Below are 18,194 nucleotides of genomic sequence, written 5' to 3' on the forward strand. Positions count from 1 at the left end.
ATGCGGCACATGATAATCATCTAGAATTTCATATGGAAATTTACCATTAGTTATGTGCAGAATATTTTGAGTGTATTGTTCTTCTGTTTCCAAAGAGTGGGGTCAGTATTTTGCGTCAAAGGACACCGCGGATGGGCATTATAGATCTGTATACATTAAACGCAACGCTGTGCCAATTCCAACTTAAGACCTTGTCGCGTGTCATCTAGAAGAGGCAAAGAAGTTCTTTGTACGCTACTTGACAAGGACATGCCCCGGTTATGGCAAATCTAAGCACCGATTATGTGCCGTCGTTAATCGTTAGTATTCTGGTTATAACTCGGGAACAAAAAATAACGTTGCCGTAAAAATGTCGTCACTAAATAAGACATGAGACGCACATTGTAAAATTAGTTATTCCCTAATATTTTAGTTTGTTGTCTATCATGATGCGCAATTAATAAAAGTAAGCTGAGGCCTATTCAAACGCCTCATGATGAAATCAGAGATCTCCACTGCTGACGGTTACCCGCCACAGCTATTGCCTGTCGCCAGTCTACAGCCCGGATGTCGTTGGCTAAGCTCCGTCACCATGAGCGTCTGGGTCTGCCTCTTCTACGCTGTGCTTGTGGATTCCAGTCGAGTACTTCTCTGCAAACCTTGTTCGCTCCTTTCCTCAAGGTGTGTCCGATCCACTTCCACCTACGTTCACGAATTTCTGTGGCTATCAGCCGTTGATGACACCGACGATGGAGTTCCTCATTGGATATCCAGTTATCAGGCCACCAGGCACGAATGATGTATCGCAGGCACCGGTTAATGAATACCTGCAGTTTTTGCGTTGTCTCCGCTGAGACGCACCACGTTTCGCAGGCATACAGCAGTACGGATTTAACGTTTGAACTAAAGGTTCGGGGTTTCGTTCAAATCGGGTTGGGTTCAAATCCCAACCCCGCAGAAGTCACGAATGACCCAAGCTGTTAAAGTGACTATAATCTAACAAAAAAAAATTGCTCCAACTAATATCTCATCCATAACGATGAGAAACAGAAGCGGTAATAAAATGCAGCCCTGTGTCACGCCAGCAGTAACCTTTATGGGATCGGACAAGACGTGCGAAACCTTGCACGATAACGCCTCGTACTGAACCTCGATGAGATGGACTAGCTTATCTGGAACTCCTCTACGCCTAAATGCACCTCAAATGTTTTCGGGCTTGAGTCGGTCGAACGCCTTTTCGAAGTCAACGAACACCAGCAGAAGAGAGTCTTGGAATCGTAGATCTGCTCCAATATAATGCGGAGCGGTGTGATATGGTCTACACATGATCGGCCAGCACGGAATCCAGCTTGCTGCCGCCGGAGAGTAGCGTCGATCTTCTCCTGGATCCGGTTGAGGAAGGTAATCCTTTGAGTACTTTGAGAGTAATACAGAGCAACGTGTTGCCACGCCAGTTACTGCATTCCGTTAGGTCTCCTTTCTTAGGGACTTTGACCAATATGTCCTGCATCCAGTCCACCGGAAAAGTTGCGGTTTCCCATATATTGCTGAAAAGCTGATGCATCATCTGGGCTGACAAAGATGGGTCAGCTTTGAGCTGCTTTCGGCTGAAATACAGTCTATCCCTGGCGCTCTATTGGATTTCATACTCTTGATACAGCATACAGCAATGGCGCCTCCGAGTTGACGCGATTTATTCGACGAACTGTAGGCGTCATACGCTGCTGGTTTTGTTGGTCTCTGACATTTGAAACTCGGAAGAGTTGTTCAAAATGTTCAGTCCATCCCTTAAGCTGTTCTGTGCGGTCAGTCAGTAGCTGACCAGCTCTGTCCTTTAGCGGCATCTTTGTATTCATCCTGGCACCACTAAGGCGGCGGGAAGTATCGTACAACAAACGGATATCACCATTGGCGGCGGCGGTTTCTCCTTTTTCGGCTAGGGAGTTAGTCCAGGTTCTTTTGTCCCGCCTACAAGCACGTTTAACAGCCCTCTCCAGTTTGGCGAATCGTTGACGGGCAGCTGTCTTAGCCGATCTGATCCACGCTCGCTCGATGCCGGCTTTCGCATCTCTCCGCTCATCGATCTTCCTCCAAGTTTCATCCGAAATCCACTCCCTCCGCCCGCTGCGCGCTTTGCCGAGGGTTTCATCACTGGTCGTGATGAAGGCGTTCTTGATGCCGGTCCGTTGCTCTTCGACGGTTCCACCAGGTGGCAGCTCCACGAGCCTCGGAGCTCATTGTGATCGTGCCAATTTCCTCGTTCATCCAGCAATACATCGTCGACGAGCAACACGAACTCATGCCCAAGCGCTCAACGTGTACTAATCTACTAACACTCACTACCTCCGTAACGGATTGTTTTGACGCCCGCTTTCAGACAGACGTCATCCGGATTATCAGTGGTTTAAGCCGTATCTCTCGAATCGTCTTGGGTGCATCTCACCGGCTTTCACCGCTTTTCCCGGAGTCCCCCAAGGTAGCCACCTCGGACCGTTGCTTTCCTTATTCATTTCAACAACGTCAAGCATTAAGTTGTGTTCGCCAACGACCTAAAACTATTCTCGAAAGTCGACGACTCCATCGAACACTCTAGTACTCGAAGATCAACTGTTGATTTGATATTGTGCGTGCGGTCGTACATGGTACGACGGGTGCCATCAACAGGCAAGTCTACCGAGACGAGTGCTTCCAGAAGCGCCTACTGCGCCTCTTCCTGCTGTCTCGTAAAGGTGAAACGCTATTTTGGTCGGATTTGGCATCCGACCTTGGGCTCGTCACCCATTTCTGTAACGATGTGTTATTCATACTGAGTAAACTCTACGAGTTGAACTGGCCACCCTGCACTCATCTAGGTAAAAGCGAGAACTACTACTTGCACGCGACACGAAGCGGTCGGTATGAGGCTTGATAGAAATAGGTTATTCTAGAGTAGACAATCTGACGGTGCGCATGAACTCTCGTAACAAAAGCAACGCAACGTGACTTTTACAATGGCGACGAGTAGAAGAATCGGTAAGAAATTTATACTAAATAAAGTGTTCTGTGAGCAAAGTGCGAAGAATACCGTGAAATTATTATTCCTTGTGATTTAATAAAGAGTGAATCAATTACGTAAGGCCGGTTTATGTGAAAATGAACAATAGATGTGATTTTTTTTGTGTGGCTGTAAAACAAAATGGGGGGGAATTAATGAGCGTCAATTGAAAAGCTGAAGAGTGTCGCGGTCGGCTAAGAATGTGGAAGGCGTTTTTTGTGTGTGCGGGTATTAATATACCACTGTGATGGAATGTATGCGATAGTGATGGGTATATGCGAGTAATTGTTCGGAGTGCTGCGTCTGCTGATGAGTACAAGAGAGGTGTATAAAGTTTGTGTGCTAGATAATGTTAAGTTTGATGCTGTGCTCAAGGAAGATTTGCTACGTGCTGTACGATGCTTGGCTTTGTGCTGTGATGTCTAACTACGTGCTGAGTGAGATCGAGCTACGTGCTGCGTGAGATTTAGCTAGTAGCTATGGGCTACTTGAGATTAAGACATGCTCATTCAAGAGAGGCATCGTCTACGTGCAGGTTGTGAATGGATTATGCGCTAGGAGAAGGTAAGCTACGATTGGATGAGGTGGCAAAGAGCCTTCGATCGTTTTCTACAGGCGAATAAAATCAACGATGATGAGGAAAAATTTGATCTGTTACTAGTTTTAGGAAGCATAGAGCTTCAAGAGTACTATGATAAAATTAATAAATATGAAGTACAACAAGTTTCAGAATCTGGGGAAGTAGTCGTTCTGAAATATGATTCAGCTATAACGTCGTTAGAGAGATACTTTGCACCACAGCTTAATAAAAGGTTCGAGCGTCATTTATTCCGTGCAATGAAACAAGAAGACAGCGAGGCTTTCCATGAATTCGTGTTCAAATTACAAAACCAGGCGAAACGGAGTAATTTTGTTGATTTGGACGACATGGTGATCGATCAAGTCATTGAAGGGTGTAAATCTACGGAGCTGCGCAAGAAATTGTTAACCGAGGATATGAAGCTGAATGATGTTATGACACTAGGAAAAACGTTAGAAGAAGTGCAACGGCAGTCTAAGCAATATGAAAAGTCAACTTCGTTTGAAGGAGCAGTGGTACAACGCGTACTAGTAAATCGTCCGGTAAAAAGTCAAAATACTGACAGCAGACGATGTTACAATTGCAACCGTCCAGGCCATCTAGCGAAGGATTTAGACAAGTGTTCAGCAAAGAACGCGACCTGCCATAGTTGTGAGGGCAAAGGGCATTTCAAAGCGTGTTGTCAAAGGAGAAAACGAGATTCCCAACAGTGGACAGGACCACCATCTAAACGCCCAACGGTACGGGCTGTTGTTGACGACGGAACTGTGACATCAAAAGGGATATTCACAATTAACGATGATAAACAACTAAACGAAGTATTGATGCTGGAGATAGGGGGAGTAAACATGAAAATGTTGGCGGACTCCGGTTCCCCGGCTAACATTATGAATAGCGAGAGTTATAAATGGTTAAAATGTCAAGGAGCACAAATTACGAATGCGCGATGCCCACCAAATGAAACGAACCTGACACCTTTCGCTTCAAACAAGAAAATATTCTTTAGTGACGTTTTTGAAACAGAAATCAAAATACCCGGGGAAGAAACAGGCATATAGGCACATGTGTTGGTTGCTCCCGACGGTCAGACCAATATACTAAGTAAAAGTACGGCGTTTGCACTGGGCATCCTGAAAATAAGATACAATATTCACCACATAGGATCCAAACCTGATGCAAGAAAATATCCAGAGGTACTCCCTAAGGTTCCAAACGTGATGTTAAAGATCCAAATCGACCAGAAGGTTTCTCCTGTTGTTCAAGTGGCCCGGCGGCTACCTGTATCCATGGAAGCAGACGTCGAGGAAGCAATTCAAGACTTACTAGCAAAGAATATTATAGAACGTGCAGAAGGACCGTTGAGCTGGGTTTCACCTTTGGTACCTATTCGGAAATCTGATGGAAAAATACGTTTATGTGTCGACATGCGAGCGGCAAACCGAGCTGTAAATAGAGAAAATTACCCGATGCCAAATATCGACGCAGCAATGACTTCAATCAGAAAGGTGGAGAAGCTATCAAAAATCGACTTAGAGGCTGCATACTACCATTTTGAACTCGACGAAAGTAGCCGTAATATAACAACCTTTGTGGCCCGCAGTGGAGTTTATCGTTTCCGGAGGTTGATGTTTGGAATAAAGTCAGCACCTGAGCTGTTTCAACGGGAAATGGAAAACTTGTTCAGGGGAATACGTGGTGTGATCGTATATATGGACGATTTACTTATCTATGGTGCTACGGAAGAGGAACACGACTTCACACTGGAACGCGTGTTAAAAATATTAAAGCATATGAATATGCGGGTGAATGAACAAAAATCGGTTTATTCTGTCTCAGAAGTTGTATTTTTATGTCACTGCGTGAGTAACAAGGGAATCCGTCCTACAGATGAAAGGGTAAAAGCTATACCAGAGTTGCAAGCTCCTTCATCAGTAACTGAGTTGAGGTCACTTCTGGAACTGATTAATTTTGTTGGAAGATTTGTGAGGCATCTTTCCTCACTGGCGTTCCACATGAGAGAATTGCTCCACAAGGAGAGTTGTTTCAAGTGGACAAGCGTTCACGAAACAGAACTAAAAACTGTAAAGCCAATTCTAGGGAAAGTTGAAACATTAGCATATTTCGACCCATCAGACGAAACGCAGCTCATAACAGATGCAAGCCCATTTGGGTTGGGGGCGGTTTTAGTACAAATAAAAGGTGGCGTATCCAGATCAGTATCCTGTATTTCCAAAAGTTTGGCAGTACACGAAAAAAAAAATTGTCAAACTGAAAAAGAATGTTTGGCAATTATTTGGGCAATGGAGAAATTGTTCGTGTACCTATACGGTATTCACTTTACGATTATAACGGATTGTAAGCCTCTCGAATACCTATTCAATAGAGTTCAATCTAAACCGTCAGCCCGCATAGAACGATGGATACTAAGACTACAGAGTTTTGATTTCATAGTCCGATACGAACCTGGAGCAAGTAACGTTACTGATTCTCTATCAAGAATGTCTCAGACTCCAGAAATCTACAGTGAAACCGACTGTGTTGCCTGGCTTGCGGAAGAAATAAAGCCAGCAGCATTCACAATCGAGGAGCTAGAAAAGGCAACAGCAGGAGATGACGATCTCCAAGCTGCAAAAGACGCAATATATTCCGGAAACTGGGACGCAGTACCCACTGAATATAAAACAGCTACAATCAAAGATGACTTGACGGTATACGGCGATCTCATCTTACGCGGAGATCGAATCGTGATTCCGAGGCAATTGCGGGAGAAAGTCGTTCGACTCGCTCATTCGGCACATCAAGGATGCACAGCCATGAAATCTCAGTTGAGAGCCAAAGTATGGTTCCCATTGATGGATAAACTTGTAGAGGCCACAGTGCGTAACTGTAAACCCTGTAAAATGACCGCAATCCCAGATAGTCCGAACCCCATGCTACGACGGTTACCAACAGGGCCAAGGCAAGACGTTGCGATCGACTTCAAGGAAGGACTAAATGGCGGGCTATCCTTACTAGTAGTTGTATGCTACACGACACGTTTTATCCAAGTGGAACCTATGAAGCCAACAACAGCTCAACGCGTTATTACAGCATTGCTTCAGATGTTTAGCACCCTTGGTATCCCGCGATCGATAACAGCAGACAACGGACCTCAATTTAGGGCAGATGAATTCTCTCGTTTTTGTGTTTGTTATGGTATACACTTAAACTTATCCACGCCGTACTGGCCGAAACAGAATGGCGCTGTTGAACGGCAAATGCGCAACATTGGTAAGAGACTGAAAATAAGTGAGATTCAAGAAACAGACTGGCAGGTAGATCTTTACGAGTACCTAACAATGTACCATGCGACGCCTTAGGAGGCAACTGGGGTTTCACCAGGACAGATGATGCTAGGACGCGAGATTAGGACACGCATTCCATCGATACGCACACCATACAACTTGCAATGGGAGGAGGCTAGAGATAGAGATATGGCCAAGAAAGAGTACCAAAAACAAAGAGCCGACGACCAACGTCACGTGAAAGATCACACTTTGAGGAGGGGAGATACGGTTCTTATGCGTAATCTAAATCCAGGTGCATTGGGACCAACTTTTAGAGGAGAAGAATTTGAAGTAGTTGATGTAAACCGCAGTGAAATTAAGGTAAAATCGATGGACACAGGGAAAGTATATCTGCGGAATAGCACACACCTAAAAAGGCTAGATAAAGACGCAGTTGAAGATACTCAAGGCAACGAAGCGACACCAATGAACGAGTCGGAGGAAACAGAGACCACGGTTGAGCCACAGGTAAATACATGCCATATGTAAATTAGTGGTTTATTTGAATAAAGTAAAAGCGTTTATAAACTTTTGACTCAAGACATAAAAAGATAGGGATGTAACGATGTGTTATTCATACTGAGTAAACTCTACGAGTTGAACTGGCCACCCTGCACTCATCTAGGTAAAAGCGAGAACTACTACTTGCACGCGACACGAAGCGGTCGGTATGAGGCTTGATAGAAATAGGTTATTCTAGAGTAGACAATCTGACGGTGCGCATGAACTCTCGTAACAAAAGCAACGCGACGTGACTTTTACAATTTCCAAGACATCTATTACTGGTGCCAGAGGGGCTCTGTAACCGCAAGGTTACCGAGTCTGCTTTGGCAAGCGAATGGTCGTGGGTTCGAATCTTAGTAGAATCAAGCCATTCGATGTTCAAAGTGACTTTTAGCATGGGTTTATTCTCAGGCCCCTAATTTGCCCTTCCTTCATGCTGAATTCTATGTTATCCCGATAAGGCCTATTGACAGTGCAAAATGAGACCCTTATAGTTAAATGCACTGGTGTGCAGTGCAAGGGATGGCTATAATTGGGGACAGCGCTATCAAGTGGAACAAGGTGGGTAAAATAGAGAATGCATTGAAAAAAGGGTAAAACCCAATTACACACAAGCACGCATGAAATTCAATAAGCATATCGCTCACTCAATAGCGATTATAGCAAATAAATGCAGTGCAGGTCATACAGCAAACACCCGGGCGATATCACAATAGATCTAACTATACTGGTCGCAGTGATGAGTCCATACAAAAAAAAATTCCTGGTGCCAGTGAGGTTGTTAAACAGAAAGCTTTTCGCCACACTATCGTCCGACATGCTGACGGCGTGTTTGGCATACTGTAACTTCCCGACTTTCGCCAGATGTACGATGGACTTCGTCCCAAGCAGTATCGGTAGCTCGTGATTCATCCGTCTCCACCATTCTCCAGTTATTAAGCTTGTACTCCACCAAAAATCGTCCGCAGCATCTTCTGCTGGAACCCGGTAAAAGCACGTGTATGTCCTCCATGAGCAACCTTACGTCATGAAGGACATAACGAATGATAACGACCAACAATACGTGGACTTTATGGCCATTCGTAGAACAGCAGTTCGAAGAACCTTCTTCCCAGTTGGGGATTACTTGACTTGAAAATACGGAAAACCAAATCAACTAACGCCCACAACTCAACGTTGAGCAACTGTGGAATGCCGGAGTTATACAGAGATTCAGCAGCTTGACACAGCTACCCTTCAAAGCGGTTGGAGGTAGGTATATATGATGTGTAAAGGCATCGTTTATTAGAGTACCAAATCGATAAAACGTGAAAGTTTTTTGCCCAAGGCCTGTGTGTTGCAATTCGATATGTACGGAAAATTGGAAAACCACTCGTGAGTCGTGATCAAGGGTGAAGTAATCGAGAGGAGTAACCCGTATTACTTAAAAACCTAGCTTATCTGGCTGTTTCTAACTATACTCTATGTTTCTTTCAAAAAAGTTAGGAAAATGATTGCCCCATCAGAAGAACCCAACTGCATTTTCAGCAATAAAAATTATTATTCCTCGAAAGGCGCCAACATTCTACCGACGATAAAAAATAAAAACGTGCTAATTATGGGTATTTATTTTAGCCAATTTTGCTCTGAATATATAGTGCAGAGCAGGAAGAAAAAAACACGAATACTCTCCATCGGAAGTCCTTGGCTTTAATGGCAGCATCATATAGTAGCTCTTCTGTCGAGCCTGCCGACCGATTTACGGTCGACCGGGAAGGGTTATTTCCATCGTATACCAATTAGGCGATTTTTCTTTCTCCTTCCGAAAAAAAGCAACAATAAAAATCTAGACAATCTTCGGCAAAAATAACAAAACCAGATCTGCCACCCATTTGGCACTGGGCTATCCACTGCTGTAGGCCGACGCCGGCAAGAGGCCAATGAATAGGAAAAGTAGGGTTAATATTGCTATTATTGGAACGAATTCAGCACAGAAAACTTTATGCGCCAGTTTTATGGTTCACAGTAAAAAAACACAGTTTTAACTCACCACTTGAAGGTTATACAATGCAGTTGGCTGAAAAGGGATAAATACTTTTGAAACTGTAGCGGCATATTTCGAGAACGAAAATAAACTGAAACTATTGAAATATACCCTACCATTATTCTCTTATAGTGGCCTAAGCGCATGCATTTTTTATCATGTAAACCAATTTACTCCACCCACTGCACTGCCTGTTGTCCTACTGTTGCCGGTTGTATTCTGTCAGGCCTCTCTCTTGAGGGCGGCAGACTGTCTCAGGATAATACGAAAAGTAGAGCAGCAGCAGCAGCAGCACCCTTTCTTCTATGGGAATAAACAAGAAACCATTTATTGGACCACCGAACAAACCCGTATGGAAATGATGGTATGTTTTTTTTTGTTTTGGAAAAAGATACCGTAAAATTAGGCATATAATGGAAAGTTTATGAAATCCATAGAACCCCCGATCAAATAGACCTAACTGAAACCGTTTTGGTATTGTTACTGTACCTAATCAGCTTCTTCTTGTGAGATAAGGCTTCTGATGCGCATCGCATCGATGGGCAATTGCAAAATAGATGACGTCGCATCCATAAGTTTACCTTCGTTTGATAACTACTTTCAGTACAGAACAGAACAGAATGTTGGTTTCGATAACCAGTTACGATATAGCTAGGTACCATTAAAACAGGAATTTATAGATTTACCAAATATTTGAAGATTCAAAAACAGTTTGTATGGGACACCAGCCCACAAATGGGACGTCACAAATTCGAATCTCGGCTGGGTGGTGCTAAAGTCAGTAGGATGGTTGTACAAATTGTTCACCTGCATATTTAAAAAAACAAAAGAAATTATAAAACTTATACCTTATTTGCGTTTTTAGAAAGCACTGTATCTGACATATTACCAGCGCTCGGCTCAGCATGGAAATTTCCCTATCACGCGAATGAGGACTTCTGCTGAAGGACAAACAACACACGCACTGCTGAGTGCCGATGCGTAGTGTATTTGGGCAGATGTCGATCGGATTTCAGCTTCAAAAAATCAATTGTTTCGTGGCGTAAAGGTTATCGCCGCCAGTCAGTCGATAAGGTATATAGCAGATTACGAAAACTTGAACTAAATATTGAAATACGATACATATGGAAACTACGAATAGGGTTTTTTTCTCAAGGAACTTAGCGAGATAAGCGGGCAACAAAAACGAGAAAAAAGACCCGTGATGATGATAGTGCAAACATCATAAACACGAAATTTGAAACCGATCCCTATCGGTGAGTGTTTTGTTTACTTGGAAACCCAGCAAACTAACGCCAAGCGAAAAAAATAACAATTTTGAGGTTTGTTAAGTGTCTGTATGAATTGGGTGTTTAGAGGAAAACATATAACGATCGGTCATCGTTTTGAACCATGCAATAGACTTGGACAGGATACTTTATCTGTGTAATGTCCCTTCACAGTTGTGGATAACCCACAGTTATGGATGAACATTGATTTAAAATCTCTGTTTCACCGAAATAAATGATAACTCTTCCATCATATTTATACAGTGTGAGTAATAGTTAATAACTGTCAGTAAAGTAAATGGTCACAAAAATAAGACGCTAGCACAAATTATAATTTTGAGTGTATCCCGCGTAAAGTAAATCTATAGCAACTGTCATAAATTAATCCACATCAAATCTTCCTCCCTTTGCTTTAATTACCAGTCGCAATCGTTATAGAAAAGCGTTAAGGTACCAGTACACTGTTTGCTTTATCGTCAAATTTTCTTCCTGTCAGAATTTGGGCAAATTTTGGTATTTGACAGACATATTTGTCTTGCCCAGTACACTGTTTGTCAAATTTGATGTCAAAAATTCGATCTGAGACGTTACCCGTGTTACAAAATCAAATAAATTTTGACATATTTTGTGGGGCCAGTACACTGTTTGCAAAACAGCATGAAATTCGTGAGATTATCAAATACATTCGGCCCGAAAATGTTTGCGCCAGCAGATTTCTGTGCAGATCAAACAGAGCAAATACGCAAAAAAAAGTACGCTCGCAAAGTGAGGCAATTCATTTAACAGGAAGCTGAAAGCCATTTTAATTTTTTTAAACACGTTTTAATACAGGCATTATTATTAATTCAAAATAATTAATACAAATTACTGCGGTATGAAAAAATGCAATTTATATACACTGAAGTCGCTTTTTACGAGATTTTTTACGCGACTATTTTCACGCGGTTTTCGGAATTTACGCGGTTTTTTTTACGCGGTTTTCGGAATTTAGGCGGTTTTCTGAATTTACGCGGATGTGGTCAAAACGTCTATTTTTACACGTAGTGTTGAAATCCACAGTTTTTTTACGCGAAATTTTGTTTTTTAAGCGGAATTTACGCGGTTTTTTTACCGCGGTTTTCGGAATTTACGCGGTTTTCAGAATTTACGCGGTTTTCGGAATTTACGCGGTTTTGATTTACGCGGGAAGTATCCTTCGCGTAAAAAGCGACTTGAGTGTAAATTCAATTTCTACATTTAGTGATGTCCGGTAATTTCTCGATTAATCGATTACAGCATGGAATAATCGAATAATTTGTAATCGAATACTGCCGACACGAGTAATTCATTAAGCGAATAGTTTAAATAAGATTAAAAAAATGAGAATAATCCCCATTAATCGTTCATAATCGAAAGATTAATCGAATAATTTAACGAAATATTCGAATATTTATAGTCGAATACTACTAGCTAGTGTTCGACATCGGAACGAAAATTGAAGTCCGGGTTCCGGGCCGGTCCGGTTAAAAGGCGGCACGAACTTTGTTATTCCGACTATAAAGACTAATGATCCGGTCCGATTTGGCTCTGCTCAGGTTCCGGAACCGGAACCGAGCCAAATCGGACCGGAATAAAGTCGGAATAAGAAAATTCGTGCCGATTTTTACCGGACCGGAACCCGGACCTCAATTTTCGTTCCGATGTCGAACACTACTACTAGCACGAATACTGAACTAATCGACCAGTGCCTACTCGATCGATTAATCGGCAATCGAATAATTAAAAATTTCGGACATCACTAATATCAATACCAATGTCAGCCGTGTCGCTGATATTGGTATTGGAATATCAGCCGAATTGACCATTTTACGAACCATAACAACATTGCTGATATTGATTTTGCTTCACAGCTCCCAGAAATACAGATATTTGTGCATGCATAAATTTGGGACCCTACCGTTTTCTCCGGAGTATTTAATTTTCTCAATCTAATCTTTTCAATAATTGCTTATTGCTATTTAATGTGGTTTTAACCAATTGGTCATTCACCAATTCTTTTAAATAACATAAATAGTTTATGGACTACTTTAAAATTCAGGAACATTAGTAGCGCCAGGAATCACAGCAACTGAAATAATTGATGGGTCCCAAATTTATGTATGCACAAATATCTGTATTTGTGGCAGCTCTGTTTTGCTTTCCCGTGGGGCATCTGCGGATTGTCAAAGTACCAGCACAGCACAGGGAAAGCGCAACATCGATATCAGCAAGTCAGCATGTCGCTTTGTCACGTAAAATGCTCTTTTTTTTACGAGTTGGGAAATCTGCTGAGCGCCTTAGAAGATACGGTACTATCAGACACCTGAGAAGATACCTCAGGGAGTGGGGTTTAGGTATCCCGACCCCCCTAATGGGGCGTGAGGATCCAGACCCACTAAAACCCTACTCGAGTCTCCAGCCTCAATCCCCCCTGGCACCACCTTATCGGTATTACTTCAGGGAGGGGTATTGTGCTTAATGCACTCGCTTAGATAACTACTGGACTATGGTAGTTAGGCTGTTTATTCGCCGTTGATCGGCTCTCCAGTGGGTTTGTAGCTCGAGTACAATCTGGGTAGCAGCCGCATTGACCGCTCCCCAGATGTCCGAGCTGGAACACATCTTTTGGACTAAGTTATCCGGAGTAGTGTCCTGTCCGCTCACTGCCATCATGCTGCTTCTCGCGCCCGCGAAATGAGGGCATATGAAGAAAGCATGTTCTGCCGTTTCCTCAACATCCACGCATTCGGGACAACGGGGGACTCCGCATGCCCAAACTTATGCAGATACTGTCTGAAGCAACCATGCCCTGACAGAATCTGTGTCAGGTAGAAGTTGACTTCGCCGTGGCGCCTGTTGACCCACCCAGATAGTTCCGGGATAAGTCGGTGTGTCCACCGACCTTTTGTGGAATTAGACCATGCCCGCTGCCATGTGGTCATCGAGGCCGATCTTGTGGTACTCCGTATGCCTTTAGTTCCTCGTTGGTTGAAGCACTCTACGTCTTCGCTGATGATAATGCCAATAGGCATCATACCTGCTAGGACGCAGATTGCGTCATGTGAAACTGTGCGATACGCACTCGCCACTCTCAAGCACATGAGACGATAGGTGCTTTCCAGCTTGGCTAGATAGCTTTTGGTACCTAACGCCGATGACCACACCGGCCCGCCATACCTAAGTATAGACTGGACCACGTTGGCTAATAGCCTTCGTTTGCTGCCATATACCGCAGAGCTATTAGACATTATACGAGACAATGCCGAAATAGCTGTGGAAGCCTTCTTGCAGGTATAGTCGACGTGGCTCCCGAACTTGAGCTTGTCGTCGACCATGACTCCCAGAAGTTTTAAGGACCGCGTTGACGAAATAGTGCAGTCCCCGACGCTGATCTTTGCTTGCTGTACCGACTTGCGGTTGTTCACCACGATAACCTCCGTTTTATGATGCGCTAGCTCCAGTTTCCTGGATCGCATTCAATCTTCAACAATGCTTATAGAGTGGGCAGCCGTCAACTCAACCTCTCTGATAGATTCACCATAGACTTCCAGGGTGATGTCATCCGCAAAGCCGACAATCACCACCCCTACCGGGAACTTTAGCTTCAACACCTCGTCATACATGACGTTCCACAACACCGGGCCCAGTATGGAACCTTGCGGAACCCCTGCGGTGATTGGAACGCACTTCTGACCCTCCTCCGTGTTGTAGCATAGCACACGATTCTGGAAATAATTTTCCAGGATCCTGTACAGCGACACCGGCACTTGGACGTTCCGAAGCGAGTTGGCTATGGAGTCCCAGCTAGCGCTATTAAACGCATTTCTCACGTCGAGCGTGACAACTGCGCAATAACGAATACCTGTCCTCTTGGGCTGGATTGCCACCTCGGCTGTCTTAGTGACAGACAAGATGTCATCCACCGTAGATTTGCCTTTTCGGAAGCCGAATTGGTTCCTTGACAGACCGTTTGTACCCTCAGTGTACTGTACGAGTCTGTTAAGGATAACCCTTTCCAACACCTTGCCGGCAGTATCGAGCAGACAGATCGGCCTATATGACGAGGGGATACCCGGAGGTTTTCCCGGCTTCGGCAATAGGACCAGATTCTGTCGTTTCCATCTGTCCGGGAAGTTGCCAGCTTCCAGGCATCTACTCATTACTGCCCCGAATAATTCGGGGGTCTCCAGAATAGCCGCTTTAAGGGCCATATTCGGGATTCCGTCTGATCCCGGTGCCTTGCTCACCTTTAGGGATTTAGCGATCTCAATGAGTTCCTCGTTCGTAACCGTTACTTCCTCCCCGACCTCTAAACCACCGTCGCCCACGTTACTTTGGATGTTCGGCACGGAGACCGACCATCCTACGCTATGGTCTGAGATACTGGAACGTCGGCCGTGGGACGACTCAGCGGCCTGAGGCCAGGGCCTTGGCTCGTGGCGCGGAAAGAGGCCCTCAATGATCCGCTCCAGCATCTCTGGCGATCTCTCTGCGGGTGCCATCACGCCCTTGGCCTTTGCCATTACGATCCTGTAGGCATCACCCCACTGGTTCGCATTGGCACTGGCACATAACCTTTCAAAGCAGGCTCGCTTGCTAGCTATTATCCCACTCTTAAGCGCTGCGCGTGCAGAAACTAGTGCTACTCGACATTCTGCTCTGCCCTCGTCCGAACGAGCTCTTTGCATAATTCTCCTTGCACGAAAGCAGGCTCCGCGGAGTTCCGCAATTTCTTCTGTCCACCAGTAAACCGGTGACCTACCATACCTAGGTCGGCTTTTCCTAGGCATGGTGGCGTCACACGCTCGCGACAGCACCTCAACCAAATGATCAGCGTTCGGATCGGGCATATCGCGATCTCCGCACTCTCTTCGGATCGCTTCCACAAATACTTCAGGATCGAAGTATGATGTCTTCCACCCACGGGTGGTTGGAGTGTTGGCTCTACCCGCCGCCTGCCGCCTCGTTATCTGACCAACACCATAGCGGACCGCCTGATGGTCACTGTGAGTGTAGCCATTGTCTACCCTCCAGTCTCCTATCAGACCAGGGCTGCCGAATGTCACGTCGATAATAGACTCTGCACCATTCCTGCTGAAGGTACTTATGGTGCCGACGTTGGCCAGGTCTACGTTGAGCTTTGCCAGAGCCTCAAGCAGAATCCGACCCCTATGGTTCGTGCGACGACTTCCCCACTCAACCGCCCAAGCGTTAAAGTCGCCCGCCACAACCACCGGCCTTAGACCAGTCAGCGCAACTGATACTTGGTCTACCATCCGCGTAAACTGCTCGATCGACCAACTCGGCGGAGCATAACAGCTGCAGTAGAACACTCCACCCATTTTGGCAACCGCAAATCCCTCGTCTGCAGTTGACACAACCTCTTGAACCGGGAACCTGCTTGTCGTCCATATAGCCGCCAACCCGGACCTATCCGAGACCCAGTTACCGTTTCCGGCAGGGATGCGGTATGGGTCCGAGATGATGGCAATGTCCGTCAACGACTCAGTAACTGCTTGGTATAACAGCTGCTGGGCCGCATGGCAGTGGTTCAAGTTTAGTTGTGTTACCTGCACTACGCCCGTGTTTTAGTCGCAGGCGCGCCTGCCGGGCACTTTGAGCCTCCTGTTGTGTGCTTAGCGTCCCGTTGGCCTGTACATATCAGGCACTTAGGCGGCGCCGAACAGTCCCTCGCTATATGGCCCGTACCGCCACATCTTCTACACAGGTGGCTTCTGTCAGGCCCCTTACAGCTCCAGGACTTGTGCCCTCGCTCAAAGCACCGGAAGCAAGCCTCCGGCTGCTGGAACACGCTCAGTGAGCATACGGACCATCCCACCTTCAGCTTGGCCGCCTTCAGGGCTGTATTCCCGTCTACCAGTGGAAGTCTTATTGTAGCTACCTGGGTTCCCGCCGGTCCCTTGCGCAGACGAACTGCTTCGGTAGTCACCACCACGTTACATTGCTCCTTGAGAGCTCGTGTCAGTTCGACCGCTTCAGTGATCTCGTCCAGGTTTTTAAGCTGGAGAGTCATCTCAGGCGTCAGTGCGCGGATCTGTATGCCATCACCAAGGACCTTTTCTGCCAGCACTTTGTAGGCAGAACCCTTCTCAGTGGCATCCTTTCTGAGCTCAAGGATCATGTCGCCGGTGCGGGAGCGGCGGATACTCCGTACATCCGCGCCAAGACCCTTCAGCTGCTCATCCCCTCTCATGGCCTTCAAAACTTCTGCATAGCTCAGCCCCTCAGTTTTGAGGATAAGGGCATCGCCTTTGCTCCTCTTTTTTCTGGCCACTTTCGGTGGAGTTCGATCCTCCTCTTTCTTCCTGGCCTTCTTCTTTTTCACTGTTTCCCACTGATTGTCGGGAGCTAACTGCGTCTTATTACCCTCGGAGGGTTTCACAGTTTGCTTAAAATGCTCTTTACATAAAGGCATTGCTTGGTATATAATAAGTTCGGCACAAACTTTTCAAAAGGTCGTAAGCAGATGCCAGATATATGCAACAAACATTTCTGTTGAATAACAGTTAATCAAGCGCTTATTACCCGGTAATCTATACCCCTACTATTCAAGAAAAATGAATACTGCGGAAAAATAATGTCCCAAATTTATGCATGCACATAAATTTGGGACATTATTTTTCCGCAGTATTTCATTTTTGCAGTCTAATTTTTGCTATAATGTACATAGTTCTCGCGAAACTTTTCAAAAGGACCTAAGTAACATTGAGAGACTCTCTTTGGTCTCCCTCTCTTTCGATTATTACGAAGACAATAATGCATTTCAACAAAAGTTTTCTTGACGATTAGTTAGCTGGTAGCACCAGCAACAGATTTATGTAAGGCAGATGTTTTAAAGTGCATTCGCACCGCCGTGAAAAGCGAAAGAGAAGAGGCACAAAGAGAATCTCTCATTGTTACTTAGGTCCTTTTGAAAAGTTATGCGAGAGTTCATGAAGTACTAGTACGTATTATAGAGATTGCTGACATTTACCGCACGCACAGTTCGCCGCGTATACGTATACGCGGTTTGTTTGCATCTCCAAATTTTTTTTCGCTGCGAAAAATTTTTCACGATGCACACAAACACTGTAACACGATGCACTGTATTAGTCGCACATTAGCAATCCTGATACCGTCCGTTATTATGGCAGATGGTGTAAAAAGCTGGATAGCGCATCACTGTGCGATTACAGCGCACTTCTTGCGACACACAAAACCAGAATAAAATTGAATGTCACACAGCTATCCACCTATTCACGTGCGTAATGACGGCTAGTGGATACAACTTTCGGAAAACGTTAGCATGCTTTTGGCTTTGTTCACGTTAAGTTAATATTTCCAGCCTTAATTGTCGTTGTAGAACTTTCAAGCATACGTGAGCGGAGTTCCCAAAAGCAAATAAACATTGTCGAAAAATGTACCCACTAGCAGCCATTAAGCGCGTGAAAAGGTGGATATG

The 18,194-nt window shown here is 44.9% G+C and overlaps 1 protein-coding gene across 1 annotated transcript; it reads left to right on the top strand.

Moving 5' to 3' along the window:
* Positions 1 to 6,091: 6,091 nt before the first annotated feature.
* Positions 6,092 to 6,952, top strand: LOC128746104 (uncharacterized protein K02A2.6-like). Its single transcript, XM_053843154.1, has one exon. It carries the CDS (start codon positions 6,092 to 6,094, stop codon positions 6,950 to 6,952), a length of 861 nt encoding a protein of 286 aa, XP_053699129.1.
* Positions 6,953 to 18,194: the final 11,242 nt, after the last annotated feature.

This window comes from Sabethes cyaneus, chromosome 1, assembly GCF_943734655.1.
Source record: "Sabethes cyaneus chromosome 1, idSabCyanKW18_F2, whole genome shotgun sequence".
Taxonomy (NCBI): Eukaryota; Metazoa; Arthropoda; class Insecta; order Diptera; family Culicidae; genus Sabethes; species Sabethes cyaneus.

Coding starts and splice junctions, on each gene's coding strand:
- LOC128746104 (XM_053843154.1), top strand. CDS start 6,092: ATGTCTCAGACTCCAGAAATCTACAGTGAAACCGACTGTGTTGCCTGG.